Here is a 21,901-nt window from a genome sequence, read left to right on the forward strand (position 1 = left end):
CAATCTGAAACGTCTCAAGCTTCAAGTCCGCACTTCTTCAGTTACACCTATAAAGTCTGTTGTGGTGGTGAGCAGTGAGGTTAAACTGCAAAAACTTTGTCCGGTAAACGCTGGCCGTGTCTGCACGGAGATGTGTTTGAAGCAGTCTCAGGCACCGACTTGTTGAACTCACACTTCATATTGTTTCTGCAGACGGCCGCACGGAGGCGTGTCCACACTGAACGCTTCCACGAGACTGGAGCGTCTCCAGTCTTCTCTGTGACTTTCACACAAACTGAGGCCGGACATCATATCTGCTCAAACGCACAGATCACTTCAGGAGCGCCGCGCACACGAGCTCGGACGCAGAACGAAACCGACTGTAAGGAGCAGCTAGTTAGCAGTCGAGTGTTTTAATGTTCCATTTTAAACCAACGGTGGTTAAAAAAAATTCAGCTGATAACTGTCAGCGCTCTCCTCTGGTCCTCTGCATCCAAACTGCTTCTGTTCCCCTGCCTTTTTAGAAGTGGTCTGTGGTTCAATATCTGGTCTGTGGACACCTGTGGACCAGAGCAGGCAGTCTTTGAAGTGGCAGCTGACCCGCTTTAACTTCTGAACCACAGCCACCTGCTGTCATTGCTCAGTATTCAGCCAATGAAAACCTGCCATACAACAGACTTCCATTGGTGTGCTGAGGTCAGCTGATCTGCCCGCACCTCGCCCCGTTCTTTCTCAGCTTCCAGTTTACATTTCATTTTTCACGTTTTGTCATGTGACCTTTAGTTTGGTTCGTTTTGTGCCCGTCTGAATGACCCAAAGATAAAAAAAAACAACAACAAAAAACCCCGTTGACAATGGGTTTAATACACATTGAAACTTTATTTAAAACTACTGTAATAAACAAATAGAAAAAAAACAAGGCGTTTCCCACGTGCTCTGTCACTTCCTCCTGAACCTGGCAGATAGAGCAGAGTGTCAGCCATCTTTACCTCATTCAGGTCAGTGTGACACCAGAGAGAACAGGTGAAACTTACCTGGAACTGCCAGGTCGCTTCCTGTCCACACCCAGACGCTTCCTGTCTGCAAAGGACGGTCTGTAAGGGAGAGAGACAGTGAGACAGACGGAACAGATGGACAGACAGTGAGACAGCTGGCTACCTGTACGTACCCTGCTCGGTACTGCTTCAGGGCCTTATTGCTGGTGTTTGTCAGCTCTTTGTCAAACACCGACTTCTTGCCTCCTTTTCCTGCTTTCTGATTGGCTGCTGCACACAGAGGATTGGTGAGAGCGAGGACATTATCAGGGTTAGTGTGTTTGTTAGCGTGTTTACAGCATCATACCTTTAGTTGGCGCTTCATCCTCTGGCATCGCCCTCGCCCTCTTTGGTCGACGCTCTCTTTTGGCTGCTCGCTCAGCAAACATCTGGGCCTTCAAAATCTCGAACTGAGCACGCTCCTCAGACTGACAGACAGGTAACAGGTAAGCAGGTGATTGATCGGAGGAGAGTACTGATTAATGCTGGATCGTTTTTTACCGTCAGCTCCTTTTTCCTGCCGTCCTTCAGGAACTTCTCTCTCTTCTTCTTCCCTCTAACGGCAAGATCAAACTCCTGCAGAGCCTTTGACACTGAACAAAGTACTACCGTTACACAAATGGTACTCCACTGTACTAATCAATACTCTGATATATTAACTATATGAACTATAATTGCCCATTGGGCCTAAGGGTCCATCTGTCAGCATCTTACAATGCTGTGATTGCAGCCATTCCCCACTCTGTGAGTGGTACTCATGGACATTGATCAATGACCAATGGTCGTGGGGTGACCGTGGCTCAGGGGGTTGGGAATCGCATCTGTAACCGGAAGGTCGCCGGTTCGATCCCTGGGCTCTCTGTCCTGGTCGTTGTGTCCTTGGGCAAGACACTTTACCCTACTTGCCTACTGGTGTTGGCCAGAGGGGCCGATGGCGCGATATGGCAGCCTCGCTTCCAGTGGCGGCTCCTGAAAAAAATCTCAGGGGGGGCAATTTTTATGATATCGACTAAAATGACCCATTTAATGAGTACATCAAACAACACAATTTTAATTTGTTGCTAGGTGATTAACTCATACAGTGATACCTCATGCCCACTAGATGGCAACACACAACAGAAAGCTTTCCTCTAGCTACATAAGTTACAGGTAGAAAGCGAAAGAAATTAGCATCCAGTAGCCTTTAAGCAAAAATGAATGTGTCCACTTACTCATTACTTAGGCTACATCAATCCAATGTTGTGTGGTGTAATCAAGCAACAATATAAAGCCGGCTGCATCATATAAATCAATATGCACAGCCTGTCAGCCACGACTTGCGCTGGAACCAACTCCGACAAAAAGTCCTGTTGTATGCTTTTGACTTCTCCTTCGTTGCCTGGGTTAGTTGAATTTCGGGCTTGTCAGGTCCCAACTCTTTAACTTGCAGTTTTTCTGCCATTGTCCTTCTGGCAAAAGGGTAGGTTAGAAGCGATCTAACCGAATTTGGGGGAGGCTGTGCCTCAACCGTTAACAATACCGCTGCCATCGTCTCTCTCTGACCTTATAGCTCACTTAGGCTACTGACTGAGGTAAAATTCTAGAACAGCAAATCTTCGCGCGTTTTCTGCAGGGGCGCAATTTTAAGCGCCCCCAAACCATTTAATTCAGCGACGCTGATAGGTCAAATATTTATTATTTTCCCCTGGCAACCATTTAATGATAGGCTATTTCGCTGCATATCAAGGGCGCTTTGACGAGCGCCCCAGAAGAAGAAAAACACCGTTTGTTGGTTGAACTTTAATGAGTCAGCTGGTGAAAATGTTAAAATACGCCTGGCTGTATATGGGCACACACATAGTAAAACTATCATTGATGAATTTTTTAAAAATATATATTTTTACTCCTCCACATTTGGGGGGGCGGAGCCCGAGCGCCCCCTATGGGCCAGCCGCCACTGCTCGCTTCTGTCAGTCTGCCCCAGGGCAGCTGTGGCTGCAACTGTAGCTGCCTCCACCAGTGAGTGAATGTGAGAGTGAATGAATAGTGGTATTGTAAAGCGCTTTGGGTGCCTAGAAAAAGCGCTATATAAATCCAATCCATTATTATTATTATTATTATTGATCAGCAGGTGTTGATCAATGATCACGACAGTTTGCAGATCAATGATCATAAACTGACCTCCCAGCCCGTTGTTAGTGGTGCTAGTTTCAGTATAGCTCTGGAGGAGTACTGTAGCTACTGTTAGCTCTCGCCCAGCAGACTGTCCTCAGCAGTCGTGGAAAAAATGCTGGCTGACAATTTCTGTTGTCTTAAGAACATAAACAACTGTGGGGTGGGACACTGTTTGTCCGTGATTTGGAGCGCCCAGCGCGTGCTCCCGACGCAAACTAATCCTGCTGGGGAGGCCTACCTTGGCACCGTCGTAATGCAGGTGAAGCCAAAGGCGAGATCAACACGTTCTCATCCCAGCTCGTAACACACCGATGCTATGTGACGTCAGTGTGTTACGTGTTTGGCTCCATGAGAGCCATTTGGAATGAATCCATACATGTAAAGGTTTCATACGGTTAAGGTTAGGGCTGGAATACACGGCTGGAGTGTGTGTTACTGCTGTGAGTGGGATTCTGTTGGATTCAATGGAAAATCCGGAACATATCAGGACGCGGAAGCGTTACTATGAGATGCTTTAGGACAAATCGCCGGTATTACGCGTTGGGGATGAGAATGCTCTGCTTCATCTTCTGTTTTGCATTTGTGTGAGAGTCCAGTCATAAAAGCTTCTTAAATATGATCAACCTATCTTTAATAATCAGCTATGTACCACAGGCCTTCAAGCTGGCTGTAGTTAAACCTTTACTCAAAAAGCATCTCTAGACCCAGCAGTCTTAGCTAATTATAGGCCAATCTCCAACCTTCCTTTCATATCAAACATCCTTGAAAGAGTAGTTGTCAAACAGCTAACAGATCATCTGCAGAGGAATGGTTTATTTGAAGAGTTTCAGTCAGGTTTCAGAGCTCATCACAGCACAGAAACAGCTTTAGTGAAGGTTACAAATGATCTTCTTATGGCCTCTGACAGTGGACTCATCTCTGTGCTTGTCCTGCTAGACCTCAGTGCAGCGTTCGATACTGTCGACCATAATATCCTATTAGAGCGATTAGAGCATGCTGTAGGTATTACAGGTACTGCACTGCTTCTTAATTCAGATCAAACTGAGGTTATTGTACTCGGCCCTGAAAAGCTTAGAAATATGGTATCTAAGCAGATTCTTACTCTGGATGGCATTACCTTGGCCTCCAGTAACACTGTGAGGAACCTTGGAGTCATTTTTGACCAGGACATGTCCTTCAACGCACATATTAAACAAATATGTAAGACTGCTTTCTTCCATTTGTGCAACATCTCTAAAGTTAGAAACATCCTGTCTCAGAGTGACGCTGAAAAACTAGTTCGTGCATTTATTACTTCCAGGCTGGACGACTGTAATTCATTATTATCAGGAAGTCCTAAAAACTCCCTGAAAAGCCTTCAGCTAATCCAAAATGCTGCAGCAAGAGTCCTGACAGGGACTAGAAAGAGAGAGCAGATTTCTCCTGTTTTGGCTTCCTGTTAAATCCAGAATTCAAAATCCTGCTCCTCACATACAAGGTCTTAAATAATCAGGCCCCATCTTATCTTAATGACCTTGTAGTCCACTATTCATCCACACACTGGTGGAGGCAGCTACAGTTGTAGCCACAGCTGCCCTGGGGCGACTGACAGAGGCGAGGCTGCCATATCGCGCCATCGGGCCCTCTGGCCAACACCAGTAGGTGAAGTGTCTCGCCCAAGGACACAACGACTGAGACTGTCCGAGCCGGGGCTCGAACCGGCAACCTTCCGGTTACAAGACGAACACACAACTCTTGAGCCACGATCGCCCATTAGAGCACTTCACTCTCCTTTGATAACAGGATCGAGTTTAAAACCCGAGTACTGCGACAGCACTACTACACAGTACTTGCTGGTCAGCCGTCAACTTGAGCGAAGGATTACGACATACTACAGAGTGTGAATCAGTACTTACTGCGGCTCTGTTTCCTTTCCTGTTGGGTCTGAAACCAAACCCGCTGTGACTGATCAGAGGAGGCGGAGTCAGTGAGACGCCTCTGAGCCACACTCAGCTACACACAGGCAAACACACATGGTTTAAATAAAAATGCTGTTTGTTGCTGTTCAGCTCTTTTGCTTTTAAATTAAAAACAGGTATTTTAGTGACAGTTATGCAGGTATCCAGGTGTACCTTGGCCTCAGACGCGGCCAGCTCTCGTTCCTCTCTCTCCAGCTTCATCACAGCTTCCACGTCTTTCTCCAGTTTGGCGATCAGGTCTCTAAACTTCAGGATGACTTCTGAATGACACAAATACACATTTCAGTGACGGGTTCTCTCACCTGGAGGACACTCCTCACCTGGGCCACCTGCTCACAGTTTGGGACTGTTTACCTGGCGGCAGAACGCGAGCCTTCACGGTGCTCCTGGCTGACTTCACGACCTCTTTCAGCATCTTCCTCTCGGACTCTCCGACGAGAGACACCGAACGCCCCGATCGGCCCGCTCTCGCAGTCCGCCCCACGCGGTGCACGTAATGCTTGACCGTGCCAGGCATGGTGAAGTTTATCACCTGAGGGGCAGGTGAGCGAGCGAAACACGTTTTAAAAAGCAGCCTTAACGCTTCTGTTTACTCTGGTTACCATGGTAACAGACTATAATCCACTTTGAATCGTGTTTGAAGAACAAAGTCATGTGACTTCTTTTATGACCATATTTCATTAAACATTGAATTCTGTCTTTATTCATCTTTCAGTGGTTGTAGGAACGTCACCATAGTAACCCTGCCATAACCTTACGGTTCTCCTGCAGAACACTCACTGTTTTGACTCCATCGATGTCCAAACCTCTGGCTGCCACATCTGTCGCCACCAAGATATCAATCTGTTCATCTTTGAAACGCCTGCAAAACAACAACAAGAGCAAAGTTCCTTATTCTAAACCCGAGTTTCTCCAACTTGTAGTTCTGAGCGTACCTCAGCTTCTTTTTTTATAGAGCACTTTAAAGTCAACACGGCTGACCAAAGGTTAGGGAAAGTCAATTGTGTGATATTGTGAGAACGAAGGCTGTATTGGTTGTGGTTTTTACACATATAAACACATAAATAAGAGGTAACGCGCCCAAGGTAAAAAATAAATAAAATTAGTAGTAAAACACGAATAAAATAGACGATAAATAAAATTAACAAAATAAAGAAGCAACCAAAAACTGACTACAGGCTGAGTCTGGTACTACTCCTAAAACACTTTGGAGAAAAAGTGTGTTCTTTAAAAATATCAAGTGCTGGGGCCATTCTAATATGGAGGGTAACTTATTCTCTAATCCCAGTTGTGCGTGCACCTGAGGTTCTCCAGTCGTTGGTTCTGACTCAGTTCTCCATGCAGTTCTCCAACCTTCAATCCCATTAGTCCCAACAAGATATGCAGTCTGTGGGCCTGTTTCCTCGTCTGAGTGAACAACATGACGTGATCCTGGAACGTCCGAGTCAGCAGAGCTGACAAAAACAAACACAGGTACAACTGTAGAACTGTCACTAGTACCTCTATGTTACTGCAGTATTACGAGTACCTACCAGCTACCACGGCCTCGCGGTCTCCTTCTCTGTGAGGTCGGATTCGGACAAACTCCTGCCGCAGGAACGGCGCCACGTCAGTGTTGCTGTTAACAAAGATCCTGACTGGCTGCTTCAATGACACCGCTGCCAAGTCTTTCACCTGAAAACACGTGTCACAGGACAGTCACTCGGTGGTCAAATGATACAGCAGCACACATGGTTAAGCATGCATACCTCCTCTGTCATGGTCGCAGAGAACAGCATGGTCTGTCTGTTGTAGGAACACAACCTGATGATCTCTTTCATCTGCTCCTCGAAGTACTCATCGAGCATCCTGAGGGAACCACACACAACCGTAAGTGTCTCGGCAGATTCTGGTTTCTGGTGTGACGGATTCCCCCGTCGCTCTTTACCTGTCGGCCTCGTCCAGGATCAGGATCTCGATGTGCGTCAGCTCAAAGCTCGGCGTGTTGTGAAGGTGATCGATCAGCCGACCAGGTGTTGCTATTAGGATGTCCGGGCCAGCCCGCAAAGCTGCCTCCTGAGACTTCAAGTCCAACCCACCTGAAGACAAATCAACACAGATGAGGCCCAGACCAAGTCTGAATCGGACCGGGTCCAGAGTCAGATCGAACACTGATTGAACCACGACAAATAGACGCACCAACAGCCAGGCAGGTGGTGATAGACGTGAACTGGGCGAGTTGACGGGCAACAGAGTGAACCTGGATCCCCAGCTCTCTGGTGGGAACCAGAACCAAGACGCGGGTCACCTGGGATGTCCTGGGCTTGTAAACCAATCGCTCTAGCACAGGCAACATGAAGGCTGCCGTCTTCCCTGCACAGAAAGGAGGAATTCACGTGTCCAATTAAACTGAGATCAACTGGACCCAGTATGATAAATGGGACCCAGTGTTACCTGTCCCAGTAGCAGCACAGGCACAGAGGTCTTTGCCCAGCAGACCGACAGGGACGCAGGCCTTCTGGATCGGAGTGGGCTGCTTAAAGCCCAGAGCAGTGATGGCCTGCAGGAACACGAGTTTACTCAGACAACAACGAGTCACACAGCAGCAGGAGTCCAGGTCTGAGCAGACGTGCTGGTCTTACCTTCAAAATCGGCCTGGACAGATTCATGTCATCGAAAGTCAGTTGGTCATCGTACTGCGACGCGTCTTCATAGAACGACTCTGCTGCCTGGACACAAAGATGGCTGTTAACATGTAACCCGCGACATGAACATGTGAATTTACTCGGCTGTCTTCCTCACCTCCTCTGCCACCTTCCTCTTCTTCCCCCGTCGTTCCTTGTCTCTGAGCGTGTCTGACAGGAAACGGGAAGTAAAAAAAACAAACTTCCGCTGACAGTATTAACAACTGTATCAGAGCGCCACTCATCGGTCTCAGGCTCAAACTTTAGTCACAAACAATAACGTCTGAAAGAATTCTTCCTGCTGGATTTAAAAATAAGTTTCTTACCTGATTTGGTCAAAATTTCCTCGTCGCTCGAGCCAAACTCCTCATCTTCGTCCTTATCTTCGTCCTCATCACTAGCATCTGTCTCTCCAGCTGGAGGTTTCACATCCTCCTCCTCCTGGTGGTTCTCTGATGAAGCTTCAGCAGCGTCACTCTGAGATGATTTCTCCTGAAGGTCAAAAAAAAAAACAACAACACCTGACGCACAGAAAACAGACTGATACAAGGGGCCAGTCAACTCACCTGTCCTTTTCTGCTTAACCTGTGCAAGATTTACTACTGCAAAGCACTGTGGGTATTTCTGTCATGTGACTTCATGCTGTCATATTCCACATGAAACAAGGTTTCATGTTCTAAAGAGAATCTGCTCCAACCTTCAGGCTCGTTAGCCTCACACTCACCTCAGCTTTCCTCTTTCGGCGGATTTTCTCTATTTTCTGGTCCAGAGTTGTCAAGGTTCTCTGCAGACAGAACGCAGAACGTGAGAACAAACACACAGGTGGAGAGCGTCATGCTCTTCCCGTTGTTCCATGTGTGTGATGAAGTAACTGTGCTGCTCCGCAGCAGGTTGTTCTCTACCTTCTTCTTGAGCTGCTTCATGACATCGGCCATCGCCCAGTCATCGTCGTGGCTCGGCCCGTCTCTCTCTCCAAACTCAAAGTCACAGTTAAAATCTCTCGACCCGCGACTCTTCTTCTTCTTCTTCAGCACGATCGGCTCCTCCTGGAACACAGACACAGCACAGGTGAGACAGCCGACAGGTGAGTGACCCCTCCCAGTAACCCTTTAGCAATAAACCTCGCAGACGGTGGCATTTCCATAGAAACTGCATACAGATGCAACATTAGGTAACTTCAGGTTTAATTCTGTAATTTCAGCATTATGAGAGGAGTTCACAACACGCTTCTTTATATCCCCACAGCAACTGATACTGCAGACACAGCCTTTAAGATCCAGACCTCCTGCTGAGCAGTCAGATCTTATGCTTGCCCAGAGGTCAAAACACGAACAGCGTACAGTCGAGTCTTAACAGCTTACTTACAGCTGGGCTGGTCAGCCTCTCTTCTTGGCTGCAGTGGTTATTATTATATTTACATGCTTCCAGCTCCCGTTTCTGCTCCGTGACAGCTGTACTTTCCCTTTTTCTCCCTCCTTGCTCACAGACACATCACGGGTCCATTCTCCCTGCAGCACGGACTACACTGCCCATCAGGCTGCATGCTTTAGGGCGATGCCTGTAACTCTCTGCCTGTTGCCTTCATATTAAATTATTTTTAAAAATATTTCTTCACGTCATTATGCGGCTGCAAGTAGAGGTGACATGGGCCGCGAGACAGAGACACAGACATCAGAGCCTCTTAGTGTTTTGTTTGGGTTTCCACCGGCGTGGAAACCAAAAATAGAGAGAGCACAGCCGAACATGAAACAGGAAAAGACCGCCTGTAATCCATTTATTTCAACAAAGTAACTGTATTCTGAATACCACCTTTTTAAACGGTAACTGTAACGGAATACAGTTACTCATATTTTGTATTTTAAATACGTAACGGCGGTGCATGTATCCGTTACTCCCCAACACTGCCCGCAGCTGAAACCACCAAACATCAAAGAAAAGGGAGAAGCCCCCGTCCGGCCCGCAGCACAGAGACCCCGCTCACCTCTGACCTTTAACCTCCGTTTGGTTTTGGATTCATAGTTGGCTTCATTACTTATGTGTTTATGACTGACCGGGAGAGGTGATGCTGCATTAGTGGCCATTACTGCACTCAGCTCTCCTCAGTTTACGCTGAGCACCGGAGCTGTGCGATGCTCTGTGGTACCGGTCCAACACCAGGTCCCACGGGCCGATATTACGGTGAACGGTAACTAATTCCATTGATTTCACAGTGTCAGATAATGTTTGTTCTCCGGGACAGTCCGCAGGAAATGACAGCGAGCCGCTGAACCTCACCGAAAATTACTCACACCAATACCAGCGGATGGGCTCTGGTCCCGGATCCGACTCACCTCTTGCTCGGATTCGGTCTCCGCCTCGTCGGGAATCGGATCCTCGTCCCGGATCGTCCCGATCAGACCGAGCTGCTCCAACATGGTGGTCCGATGTCCGGGTCTGAACGGGTTCTGAAGACGTTGTCCACACAGTCACACACGTGTGTGTTGATGAAAACAGGAAACGCAATCGTTTGTTTCCGGTTGACGACTTCTTCCTTAGCCAGGCTTTCCGGCACTTCTGAGGCGCACTGCTGCCCCCGTCAGCTCGAGCGTAAAACTACAGCCAGCGTAATACATCTGACGGTGCTTCAGAAAGCACACGTCACAGCGTCCCATTCAAACAATACGTAAATAAGGGTGTTAAAGCCATTTTCCAAATGAGCCTCCAACCATCACACTGGATTATTGTACCCCTGCACTCAAATGAATGGAATGTCTTGGATTATTTAAATCTGCCGCTGAGCAGTTTAACATCATTAACACCTGACTGTCTTGGATTCTGTGATGGATGGTTTGGAGATGGTGGTGGCAGAGCTGAAGATGATCCAGATGTTCACTGGAACTGAGAGGGGTTGGACAGGATTAGAAATGAGTCCATCAGAGAGACAGCTCAGAGTCAGAGAGGCTTAGCTGATTTGAACATGTGCAAAGTAGGGAGAGTGGCTATAAAGAATGTAGATATTATTGAACTCCATGGTTCTCTTTATAATTTTATTCTTTGGCCTTTGTTAATCCTTCAGTGTGCTCACATTAATCCAGAATTTTCTCTGATTTTGCTTTATATGTCGCAGGTTATCCTCCATTAAATATTACACTTCATCTCATTGAAGCTGAAAATCTCAGTCACATTAGGAAAGCCTGACTGTTTTGATGATGCATGGGTTCTCTGCGAGTACTCCAGCTTCCGCCTGCAGTCCAAACACGTGTAGTTAGTGGGGTTAGGTTAACTGGTGACTCTAAATTGCCCATAGGTGTGAATGTGAATGGTTGTCTGCCTATGTGTTGGCAACCCAACAGATTGGTCAGTGGTAAATGGTAACTTTGTCCCCAGTGGGAAATTGATTTGCAGTTTGTCCACACACAGATAAAAGTAAACAAGCACAACTCACAGGAAACCCCCCCCCCCCAGAGAGGACGGCCCAAATGTTATCATCAACAAAGTGCAATGGCAACAACACTCATGGTTTAGTGTTGTTAGCCATGATAATAGCAGCAGGTACAAAGGACACTATGTCTCTTGGTCTTCACTGCAGGCACTTTATACCAACGACCTGAGGGAAGCAGCTGAAGATCATTAAAGGGAGGACAGTCTGAACATAACATGACCGAGGTCGCCTTCCTCAGCACCTGTCTGTTATAAAAGTCCACAAGCTGGACCTGAGACCTCCCTGAAATCTGACCAGCCACTTTAACCAGGTTAGCAAGTCTGGTCTTATTGGTCAAAGACACAGTACCATACCAATGATACAAAACATTTAAACAGATTCAACAAAACGTTTATAAAAAGGGTCATCATTTCAGATGAAACGTTAAAACCTCCCAGTTTCCTTACAAAGTGTCACGCCTGGCGTAGCAGACGTGTGGAATGGAGATAAGGACCCACGATGCGGACTGCTAAGTAGTGAGTGAGCTTTATTAACAAAAGGTGAAATACAGCACAACAGGAAGGGGGGGCGAGGAACACAACAGAAAATACTCTAAACTGGGAAAACTAAAGCTTAACACAAAGCCAGAACACGAACGAGGGTACCTTGCAGGGAGACTCACCAGGAGGACGGCGGAACAAACATGGAATAACAGAGGGTAATAACGCAGACAAACCAGCAACTACTAAGACAGAAGACACGACTAAAATACACTCAGAGAACACAGGGAGATTACACACAGGTGGGGAACACAGCTGGGAGTGATTAACGTGACGAGACAAGGGAGGCAATCTGAAAACACTCACATAAGACGCAGACCTTCACAATAAAACATGAAACACATGCACGCAATGACACAACACACAGACTTCACACAGACTGGGGAACACAGAACATAGGAACATGAAACGTGAACAGGGAATGTACAAGAACCCCAAAATAACCAAAACCACAGAATAATAATAACATAAACAGTCGCAGACTCCCGATCATGACACAAAGTACAGTCGTTGTTGGACCTTTTTTCACTGTAGCATCAAGATGTGACTGAAAGGACAGAGCCTTATCAAGAACAACCCCCAAATATTTACAACTGTCCACCAGTTCAATGGCTGCACCATTTACCACTGTTAGTGCAGGATGGGAGGATGTCTTCCTGAAGTCACCATGTCCTTAGTTTTCAAGGTGTTGATCTTTAAGAAGGACTGATCACACTAAGAAGAGAACTCATCCACAACAGGCCCACGGGAATCCTCTCCACCATGAAGGAGGTTTACAATAACTGTGTCATCTGCATATTTAAAGAAACGCCTGTTACTGGGACAGTCGTTAGTGTACAAAATATATAGTAAAGGGGAGAGACAAAAACCCTGTGGTGAGCCAGTAGAAGAATTCAGCTGTTTGGAAAGGTTTACTCTCACACACTGAGATCTGTCAGTTAAAAAGTCTAAAATTCAACCAACGAGATTAAAATCAAGTTTAATCTGGTTAAGAAGTTTATTATTGAAAGCTGAAGAAAGACATTCCCTTTAATAAAAGCTTGTTTCCTGGCAACCTGTCATTAGTGTACATCACCCTATGGTAGCTGGGATAGGCTCCAGCCCCTCTTCCATGACCCTGCTAAGGATAAGTGAACATCCTCTGTACATGTCCAAACCATCTCAGCCTCTCCCTCTGGCCTCTTTGACCCTGGACTGTCCCTTTAATGTGTGCATTTCTAATCGTGACCATCCTGCTTTGCGCTCAGTGAAGATTAAAACATTTTCAGCTTGGCCTCCTATATTTCTATATTAATCCCATAAAATCATAACCATTCAAATCTAACAAGTATTCTTAATATTATAATCTTTGCTGCAGTAACACTCAAAATGTCCCCACTGTGGGACAAATCAGAATCAGAATACTTTATTGATCCCTAGGGGAAATTATTTTTCGTTACAGTGCTCCATTATAAACAAACTGTCACAGCGAGTGAGATGACCTTGGCCGCTTGGCCGCTTGGCCTTACCTTGGCCTCCAGTAACGCTGTGAGGAACCTTGGAGTCATTTTTGACCAGGACATGTCCTTCAACGCACATATTAAACAAATATGTAAGACTGCTTTCTTCCATTTGTGCAACATCTCTAAAGTTAGAAATATCCTGTCTCAGAGTGATGCTGAAAAACTAGTTCATGCATTTATTACTTCCAGGCTGGACTCCCATCCATCACACTCCCGTCTCCAAACTTTCTTAAAGGAAGTTGTCTGATTGTTGGGGCTTCTCTGGGGTTCTTTATAATACAAATGAAATAGAAGCATCTGCAGCATTTATTTAGTGCTATGTAAGTAAAATTAATTTGAATTGAATGTTAAGTTAAAGGTACAACAAAAGTATTTAATTTACTGCATTGTAATACTTTGATCATTTATTATTTACAGTTTTATAATCTGTAGATTGATGTGATGGGAAATTAATATTATTTTGTTATTTTATTTTTTTCTTTTGCTCAAACTACCAGAACAGTACTGTTTTTAATATGGATTAAAATTATTATTACTTTTTTTATTTAGTTATTTTATGGTGTGGCTATGCCTCACACAGGAAAGCTCCCAGTTTGAGACCAGGAGGACTCAAGTAGCTTTGTATGTTCAAAATAATCCTTGAAATCTGAATAAGGAACTAAATTTATTTAAAATATTATGTAAAAAGAACATTAATAATAAATGTCCTGGTTTTTAAACACCTGATTATTTTATGCCAATATTATTGTTTTTACTGTGAGGCACATTCTGATTTTTTTAAAGTCAGTTTCTGTTAGATATAACCACCAATGATGAGTGCATGACAGTATTTTTGTTTTGTTGTTGGTTTGAACCCTTACACAGTAAAAAACCCTCAGCTCACTCAAGATCTCTCCAAAAGAAAAAGAGAAAATGTATAGCTAAAACATGAAGAGAAACACAGAGGAGGGGGAGGGGGAGGAAGGGGAAGCATGAGGGGTAGGGGGAGGAGTCTGTGACTCCCTCGGGATAAAAGTCTCCACAGAGAGATCGGTGCTCAGAGTGAACAGGGACAGAAAACCAGAAACTACGACGTGATCTCCTCCTCCTCCTCTTCATCCTCCAGCTGCTGATCTGTGAGTTTCATCACTCAGACATTCAGAGCAGAGTTCAGAGGCAGGAAAAACAGCTGACATCAGAGAGGGAGACACAAAAGGAAGAGTTCAACTCAGAGAAGAGACAGACAGACAGAGGTCAGCTGACACCAGACAGGCAGGTAAACAAACAGAGAGCGTGACATCATGGACAGGTGAGCCCCATCTGAGGTTTTTTTATTTTATTGTGATTGTTAGTTTGAATTTGCAGCTCAGTAGATGCAGGTCTGAGGAAGAGGAGGTTTAAACTGTACCCCCCCCACCACCACCACATAACCTCCTGCTCCAGTATAATCCTCATCCAGGCTTTCAGCTCACTGAGGAAAACGTTTCAAGACGGACCGTGTGTCTGGTGGAGAGATTTTATTGAGATGTGAGATCCTTAAAAAGCTTCTGACTCGTAGAGCAGGAGGAAGCTCGCCCGTCGCCACAGCGTCACTGAGAGACTGCAGGACAGGACAGGGTTAAACTGAAACTGCTGGACTTATTAGGCTGAATTAAAATGTTATGAGGTCACTGATTTAACTCTTTCATTGTTTGTTGGGGAAAATTTGCTGCTTTGTTTGCCTCTGAGACAGGGAGGTCAGAGGTTGGAGGTCAGCGTTTGGGTGTGGAGTCTGTGTTTGAGCTTCAGTAGCTGAATGAATGAGGACTCTGAAGGAGTGTAATTAAAGGTTAGCCCTTAGCAGTTAGTGGTGAGCCAGATGTTTAGATGTGGGTGCAGCAGCAGCTGGATGCTGATTGGCTCTTGGCACTGAGCTGTTATTAAACACACTGATTACAGACTGAGCTTGTGTCAATATTTGTGAGGATGCTCTGCTTTTTGGAAGTTTGCTGGAAGCTTCAAGCCTGATGAGTAATGTGTGTGTGGTCTTTCAGGTCTTGTTCTCTGTTCAAGGCTCATCATGACATCTAATCTTTTAAAATCTGTCAAGATGCACTACGAACTCATCAGCAAAGTGTTTACACATGTCAGAGCATCTGTGGACTTTCTTTAGGACTGGAAGGGTCTTGGAAGCCACAGGCATCGCCCCCTGGTGGCCATTAAAGAGAATTTGGGTTTTAGGCACTGACACTTTGTGAGGTAGAAGATAATTCCAAATAACCTACCTCAAACCATCTTTTTTTTCCTTTTTTTTTTTTCTTTTTGCCTGTCCCATTTGGTTAGCCGTCAGAATTGTTGTCTGAAGACCAACAAGGAGACCCAATGGATTTATTTTGCCAAATGGATCATCGTGGCATTGCCGTATTGGTCCATTTGATCGACCTTTGTTTTTATTATTTATTTTATTTTCAGTTGTTACAGATGGGACAGACATGAGTGAGAGATAGGAAAGGGAGAAAGAAAGAGGACAAAAAAACCCATCTTCTTAACAACATTTACATTTACAATAGTGGATCATACAGCAGTGGGGAATACGTTTGAATACAGTAGATGTCTTTCTGAAAGTGCTGTAACTGTTGGGGCTGTTTGTACCATCAAACATTTTATATACTCATGTTTATATATATGAATTGACTGTAAGCCCACGATCACATGTTTGAGTGCATGAAGTCAGTGAGTCATCTCCACCTGCTTCCACCAGCTGGTATGGACTGTAGGAGACAAGCAGCTGCTTTTAAGGTTGAAGGTTTTCTTGTGTGTTAGCCAGTGAGCTGATGAGTCCATCTACCTTTAATATCAACACTTTGTCCATTCAGTTTGTTTTTATTGGCTCTGCATGTCACATTTCAGAGAGGGTTGGATCCTCTAAAGCCTGACAAAACAAACTGATGGGATTTTGGGAGCTCTATTTGCCATCCAGGTTTTCCTGTAGCACAACACTTTGTTTCCACCGATCGCTGCTGAGGAAACTCTTTGTCCTCTTAAAGTGCTCCTACAATTTCTCATGTCAGGAGCGCTTTTAAGGTCCAAGTTGCTCTGTTTACATCTTTGAGAGGATTTAGTCCACATTTTAAAGAAGGAAATAGACCCATGATAAGAACGTCAGAATTTTGCAATTTATGGCAACTCTTTGTACAAGGAATCTGGAGACAGACCAACATCAGACCAGAACTCAAAAAAGTTCATTAATGTGAGTAGAGAGAGCTCAGGATGGTTCAGTGTTTTAGATTTAGAGGTGTTTATTTCTAACAGCTGTGGAGCTGTGACTTTGGTTTTATAGGCGGACATTTTAATGTGATTAGAGCGAACGTTTCAGCTTAAAGAGAAACCAAGAAGTGTTCTTTCATGCTGAAGACCTTTGACTGCTTGACTGCAGTCTAAAAACAGTTTAAATCTAAAATAAAGTAAAAGAAGGAACCACAAAGTGGACATTTCTAATCAGAAAGTCAACAATTTCCGTTCCTGTCAGAAAAGCAGAGAAATCAGGCCAGGAGCTGCTGAGAGGCACTCGGAGCAGGGGGAGGGTTGTTGTTGCAACAGAGGAACAGAGGTTACTGCAGTTCAAGTTGAACTGTGTTTGTATGGAGAAATGTGTTCACTCCACAGATCTATGTGGCCATCATCATCTTTGACCCCCAACGCAGCTTCTTGTTTCAGGTTTTAAACGGTTCATAAAACACTTTGTGCTATCTTTGAGCAGTTGGCTTGAGAAAAAAACTGAGTGAGAAAAAAATAAAGTGAGGATGCCTGTAAGTCACAGCTCAGGGTACAAACACCTCCTCTAAACAGTCTATTAAAAAATCCCCAAAACCTCATAAATGACCTCCTGCCTCCTTTTCCTGATGACTCAACCCTGACTCGATGGTAGACTGTGGAGAAACGATGGACCAGAAATAGATGATCCTACAAATGTTGTTATAAAGCATGACTGTGACTCTTTAAAAAGGCCAGAAAACCACATTTAACAATGAAAACAACATCTGTGCACATCTAAACGCAATTACCAAACAGTCCAACCAAGAACCAGAATCAGAACCTTAGAAGCACTTTTCAGTGCACAGTTCTTATTTTAGGTTTCCCTCCACTGTAGGTCCAAACATTTTCTTTCAGCTCTATTTCAAGGATTTAACATTAAAAATGGCATGTTCAGGACATCTTACAAAACCTGTATTATTGTCCTTACAGATGGAAATGCAAAGGTGGGATTATTTTATGTGAACTCTTCTTTGTTTCAGGTTGGCATATTCATGTTCAGGATGACTTCCTATTTCGTGCACTTCCTCTTCCTCTGGTCTTTGTCTGTCATGGCCTCTGCTGAACCTGCAGGCTGTAAAATACGTATCACTGACAGAGGACTGGACATGTGTGAGTATATGAGTCATTATAATCCTAAAACAATCATATGACCGCCTTTGAGCAAGCACTTGGCGACAGTGGGAAAGAAAAACTCCCTTTTAACAAGAGGAAACCTCCAGCAGAGCCAGAGATAAATAATGACTAATAATTCAATGCAGAGAGGTCTATTAACACATAGTGAGTGAAGAAGAAACACCCAGTGCATCATGGGAATCCCCGGCAGCCTACACCTATTGCAGCATAACTAAGGGAGGATTCAGGGTCACCTGGTCCAGCCCTAACTATATGCTTTAGCAAAAAGGAAAGTTTGAAGCCTAATCTTAAAAGTAGAGATAGTGTCTGTCTCCCGAATCCAAACTGGAAGCTGGTTCCACAGAAGAGGGGCCTGAAAACTGAAGGCTCTGCCTCCCATTCTACTTTTAAATACTCTAGGAACAACAAGTAGGCCTGCAGAGCGAGAGCGAAGTGCTCTAATAGGGTGATATGGTACTACAAGGTCATTGAGATAAGATGGGGCCTGATTATTTAAGACCCATTTTAATACCTAATCATTTAAGGCCAAGTTTGTCTCTCTTCCTGTAAGTCACATATTTAATAGATGTTTGCATGCAGCTTATTTTCACTGCAGTGAAAAGAACTGAAAATACACTCAACAAAAATATAAACGCAACACCTTTGTTACTGCTCCCATTCCCCATGGGATGGACGTAGAGACCTAAAATTCATTCCAGATACACAATATAACCATCCCTCCCAAACAGTGGTCACAAATCAGTCCAAATGTGTGGTAGTGGGCACATCTGCTATATTGAGATAATCCATCCCACCTCACAGGTGTGCCACATCAGGATGCTGATCTGACATCATGAGTAGTGCACAGGTGTACCTCAGACTGCCCACAACAAAAGGCCACCCTGGAATGTGCAGTTTTTTGCGCTATTGGGGGTCTGGGGACCCAGAACCGGTCAGTATCTGGTGTGACCACCATTTGCCTCATGCAGTGCAACACATCGTCGCATGGAGTCTATCAGATTGTCAATTGTGGCCTGTGGAATGTTGGTCCACTCCACTTCAATGGCTGTGCGAGGTTGTTGGATATTCGTGGGAACTGGTACACGCTGTCGTATACGCCGGTCAAGCACATCCCGAACATGCTCAATGGGTGACATGTCCGGTGAGTATGCTGGCCATGCAAGAACTGGGACATTCTCAGCTGCCATCTGCCCTGAACAATGTGAACCATGATTCATCCGTGAAGCGCACACCTCTCCAACGTGCCAGACGCCATCGGATGTGAGCATTTGCCCACACAAGTCTGTTACGGCGACGAGCTGGAGTCAGGTCAAGACCCCGATGAGGACGACAGGGCATGCAGTTGAGCGTCCCTGAGACGGTTTCTGACAGTTTGTGCAGAAATTGTTTGGTTGTGCAAACCAATTGTTCCAGCAGCTGTCTGGGTGGCTGGTCTCAGACGATCTTGGAGGTGAACCTGCTGGATGTGGAGGTCCTGGGCTGGTGTGGTTACACGAGGTCTGCGGTTGTGAGGCCGGTTGGATGTGCTGCCATATTCTCTGAAACGCCTGTGGAGACGGGTTATGGTTGAGAAATGAACATTCAATGCACGGGCGACAGATCTGGTTGACATTCCTGCTGTCAGCATGCCAATTGCACGCTCCCTCATGGCTTGTGGCATCTGTGGCATTTTGCTGTGAGACAAAACTGCACATTCCAGGGTGGCCTTTTGTTGTGGGCAGTCTGAGGTACACCTGTGCACTACTCATGATGTCAGATCAGCATCCTGATGTGGCACACCTGTGAGGTGGGATGGATTATCTCAATATAGCAGATGTGCCCACTACCACACATTTGGACTGATTTGTGACCACTGTTTGGGAGGGATGGTTATATTGTGTATCTGGAATGAATTTTAGGTCTCTACGTCCATCCCACGGGGAATGGGAGCAGTAACAAAGGTGTTGCGTTTATATTTTTGTTGAGTGTAATTCCCATTCCAAAAAATAAGAATGTTGGTTTTAATGGTGTCAATAGCAGACCCATTACTCCCTGTTTAAAGTAAAGTCATGGAGAGAGTTGTTTATGGACAAATTCAGCATTATTTATTATTTATTGACTCACAAAGTTTCAACATGCTTACAAACCTGGTCACTCCACCAGCTCTTCATTCACATGACAGATAACTGGTATAAAGATCTAGATGATGGGAAAGGGGTCTGGGTGGTATTCTTGGACTTCAGTGCTGCATCTGATTTAATAAATTGTGATCTTTTGATTGATAAACTAAAATGTTATGGATTTTCAGCAGCTGCTTTGTGCTGGATGAAAAGTTATTTGTGTGGAAGAAGGCAAAAGGTTTATTATAACAGTATTTTTCAGAGGGCTTCGTCATGAGCCGTGGTCTACCCCAGGGCAGCTGCCTCGACCCACTTCTCTGTTTTCATGAATGATCTGCCGTATGTCCTGGGTAAATCTCATCTTGTAATGTACACCGATGAGTCCACCATGTTTTATTCAGCTAGTGACAACTCTGAGTTGACTAGCGTATTATGTCCAAGTAGACGAGGCCTTTGAGGAAGTGTTTTTGTTTTTGAAGCGCTTCAGTCTCAGATGCCATCTGATGGTTATGGGGCTGCAGTCGGCACCAGAAACGGCCTTAATTTGGGTCGAGGATTGTCAAGTGTCTTGATGGACAGCCAATCGGATCCTCCGGCTCAGTGCTGGTGACATTTTTTTGGGTCTTTCACTTTTTTGTTCCATAACCCTCAGGATCATTTAAGAAATTCCAAATGACTGTCTTACGGCGTCCCACCTCAGCAGTGACGGCGTGCTGTGACTGCTTATGCAGTTCAACAACCCGACCACGTTCAGAAAGGGAAAGCTTTTTTGTCTTTGCCGTCAGAACGTCATGGACATCAGAGAGGGAGACACAAAAGTCAGAATGACATCATGACAGTCTGATTACCTGACAGAAAATGACAATGAATCCACATTTTTGCACAGATTTTGCCTTTTAAAGGCATCTTTTGATCAGGACTGTATCAAGTTTACAGTGTGCAGAACTTTAGAAAGGAGAGCAATCACAGAGGCCATAACTGACAGAAACAAGGAGCTGATGGATGACATGGAGGACATGTTGGTCAAAGTGCTCTTTCTGCCACTCCCAAACATCACTGGTCAGGTTGAAAAGTTCTTCTGATTAAATGAGTTTGGGAACCTTCAGGACATTTTTGAGCTCAGCTGCTAAGTCCTTCTAAACTCCAGAAAGTTACTGATGAGGTAGTTATCTATTTAGTTATTTATTTGGAAGTTTGAAGAACTTTCTCTGCCAAAGCTCTTTAAATGTCTACTTTAGAAATGTCATCATCAGGTTTGTTTTGTGTTTACAGTGAAGTATGAAACTCAAAAATTTGTTGAAGAGGAGCTAAGTAACATCAGCATGCCGGAGATGAAGGGGGAAGACGGACGATTCCAGTACACCATCACTGAGTACGTGACCCCACAAAATCTGAAGTGATCATTTAGACCCATCCACATGTGTTTTAGTAACATCACCTCTCTGTCGGCTATGTATTAGTGTGAAGATTACAGAGCTGAATCTGACTCACGCTGATCTGCGGTTCATCCCTGATGTTGGTTTGCTGTTCGACGTTCAGAACTCATCGATCTCACTGACTTTCAACAGACGGATCCTGTACTGGTTCTTGTGAGTTCTCCTCCAGAACACATGGTTCAACCCAAGCAGTTCCACCATAGAGAACCAAATCACTCCACTAGAGCTGCTGCTCACAGGAACACTAATTGCAGATGATGCTGTTGGTGATGATAATGTTATTGCCTCTCAGTTACGACACAGGAAACATCAACGCGTCGGCTGAGGGCGTGAACATCAACACAGCTCTGAACCTGATCAGAGATGAGGAGGGACGGCTGAAGATCAATAACATCACTTGTGATGCCAATATTAGCAAAATGAGTGCAAAGTTCAGTGGAACGCTGGGGTAATCAATTACAGTGATTCAATAAACAATAAACATTAAATGCATGATGTGACTTATGTGACAGTATCAGCCAACCAGGAAGCTCTGTGTCTTTTTTAAAGGAGAGTTTACGGCTTCCTGGCCAGATTTCTGACAACAGGCATGCGCTTCCTCCTCAACCAAAAGGTACCTGGTCACCTGTCGCTCTCTGACATGTCTGTCTTTCTCCTGTCTCTCCTCCCTCACCTGTCTCCCCATCCGTCTGTCTCACCTCCCTCACCC

The 21,901-nt window shown here is 45.0% G+C and overlaps 2 protein-coding genes across 5 annotated transcripts in view; one reads left to right on the forward strand and one right to left on the reverse strand.

Annotated features, from left to right (window-relative positions):
* Positions 1-834: 834 nt before the first annotated feature.
* On the reverse strand, positions 835-10,647 carry ddx27 (DEAD (Asp-Glu-Ala-Asp) box polypeptide 27). 2 transcript variants are annotated; one of them, XM_040040949.1, is made up of 21 exons: positions 10,119-10,647; positions 8,691-8,834; positions 8,513-8,572; positions 8,115-8,280; positions 7,907-7,959; positions 7,747-7,833; positions 7,559-7,664; positions 7,304-7,477; positions 7,053-7,203; positions 6,874-6,973; positions 6,658-6,799; positions 6,426-6,579; positions 5,906-5,987; positions 5,480-5,657; positions 5,279-5,385; positions 5,063-5,159; positions 1,515-1,606; positions 1,321-1,441; positions 1,148-1,241; positions 1,014-1,073; positions 835-934 (listed from the first exon to the last, which is right to left on the reverse strand). In XM_040040949.1, the coding sequence occupies exons 1-21, from the start codon at positions 10,200-10,202 to the stop codon at positions 919-921; spliced, it is 2,268 nt and encodes a 755-aa protein (XP_039896883.1). In that variant the 5' UTR covers positions 10,203-10,647; the 3' UTR covers positions 835-918. The 2 variants fall into 2 exon arrangements, with proteins under 2 accessions (XP_039896883.1, XP_039896882.1); XM_040040948.1 differs by having other exon boundaries at positions 1,148-1,244; positions 10,119-10,646.
* A 3,593-nt stretch (positions 10,648-14,240) lies between these two features.
* The window catches only part of LOC120739236 (phospholipid transfer protein), a 46,073-nt gene continuing 38,412 nt past the window's right edge, over positions 14,241-21,901 (forward strand). Inside the window, exons 1-6 of one of the 3 annotated variants that reach the window (XM_040040935.1) lie at positions 14,241-14,365; positions 17,504-17,633; positions 21,029-21,128; positions 21,217-21,345; positions 21,485-21,640; positions 21,742-21,805. In XM_040040935.1, the coding sequence (XP_039896869.1) occupies positions 17,516-17,633; positions 21,029-21,128; positions 21,217-21,345; positions 21,485-21,640; positions 21,742-21,805 (567 nt within the window). In that variant the 5' untranslated portion in view covers positions 14,241-14,365; positions 17,504-17,515. The other 2 variants (XM_040040936.1, XM_040040937.1) reach the window with 2 other exon arrangements.

This window comes from Simochromis diagramma, unplaced genomic scaffold, assembly GCF_900408965.1.
Source record: "Simochromis diagramma unplaced genomic scaffold, fSimDia1.1 OVJJ01000296.1, whole genome shotgun sequence".
NCBI lineage: Eukaryota > Metazoa > Chordata > Actinopteri > Cichliformes > Cichlidae > Simochromis > Simochromis diagramma.

What these genes read in the sequence shown, in the direction of transcription:
- ddx27 (XM_040040948.1), bottom strand. Translation starts at nt 10,202, where the DNA reads ATGTTGGAGCAGCTCGGTCTGATCGGGACGATCCGGGACGAGGATCCG. An exon ending in TGTCCAGGCCGATTTTGAAG is followed by an intron (nt 7,665 to 7,746) that starts GTAAGACCAGCA and finishes GTGTTCCTGCAG; the next exon opens with GCCATCACTGCTCTGGGCTT. An exon ending in CTGAAGCAGTACCGAGCAGG is followed by an intron (nt 1,074 to 1,147) that starts GTACGTACAGGT and finishes TCTCCCTTACAG; the next exon opens with ACCGTCCTTTGCAGACAGGA.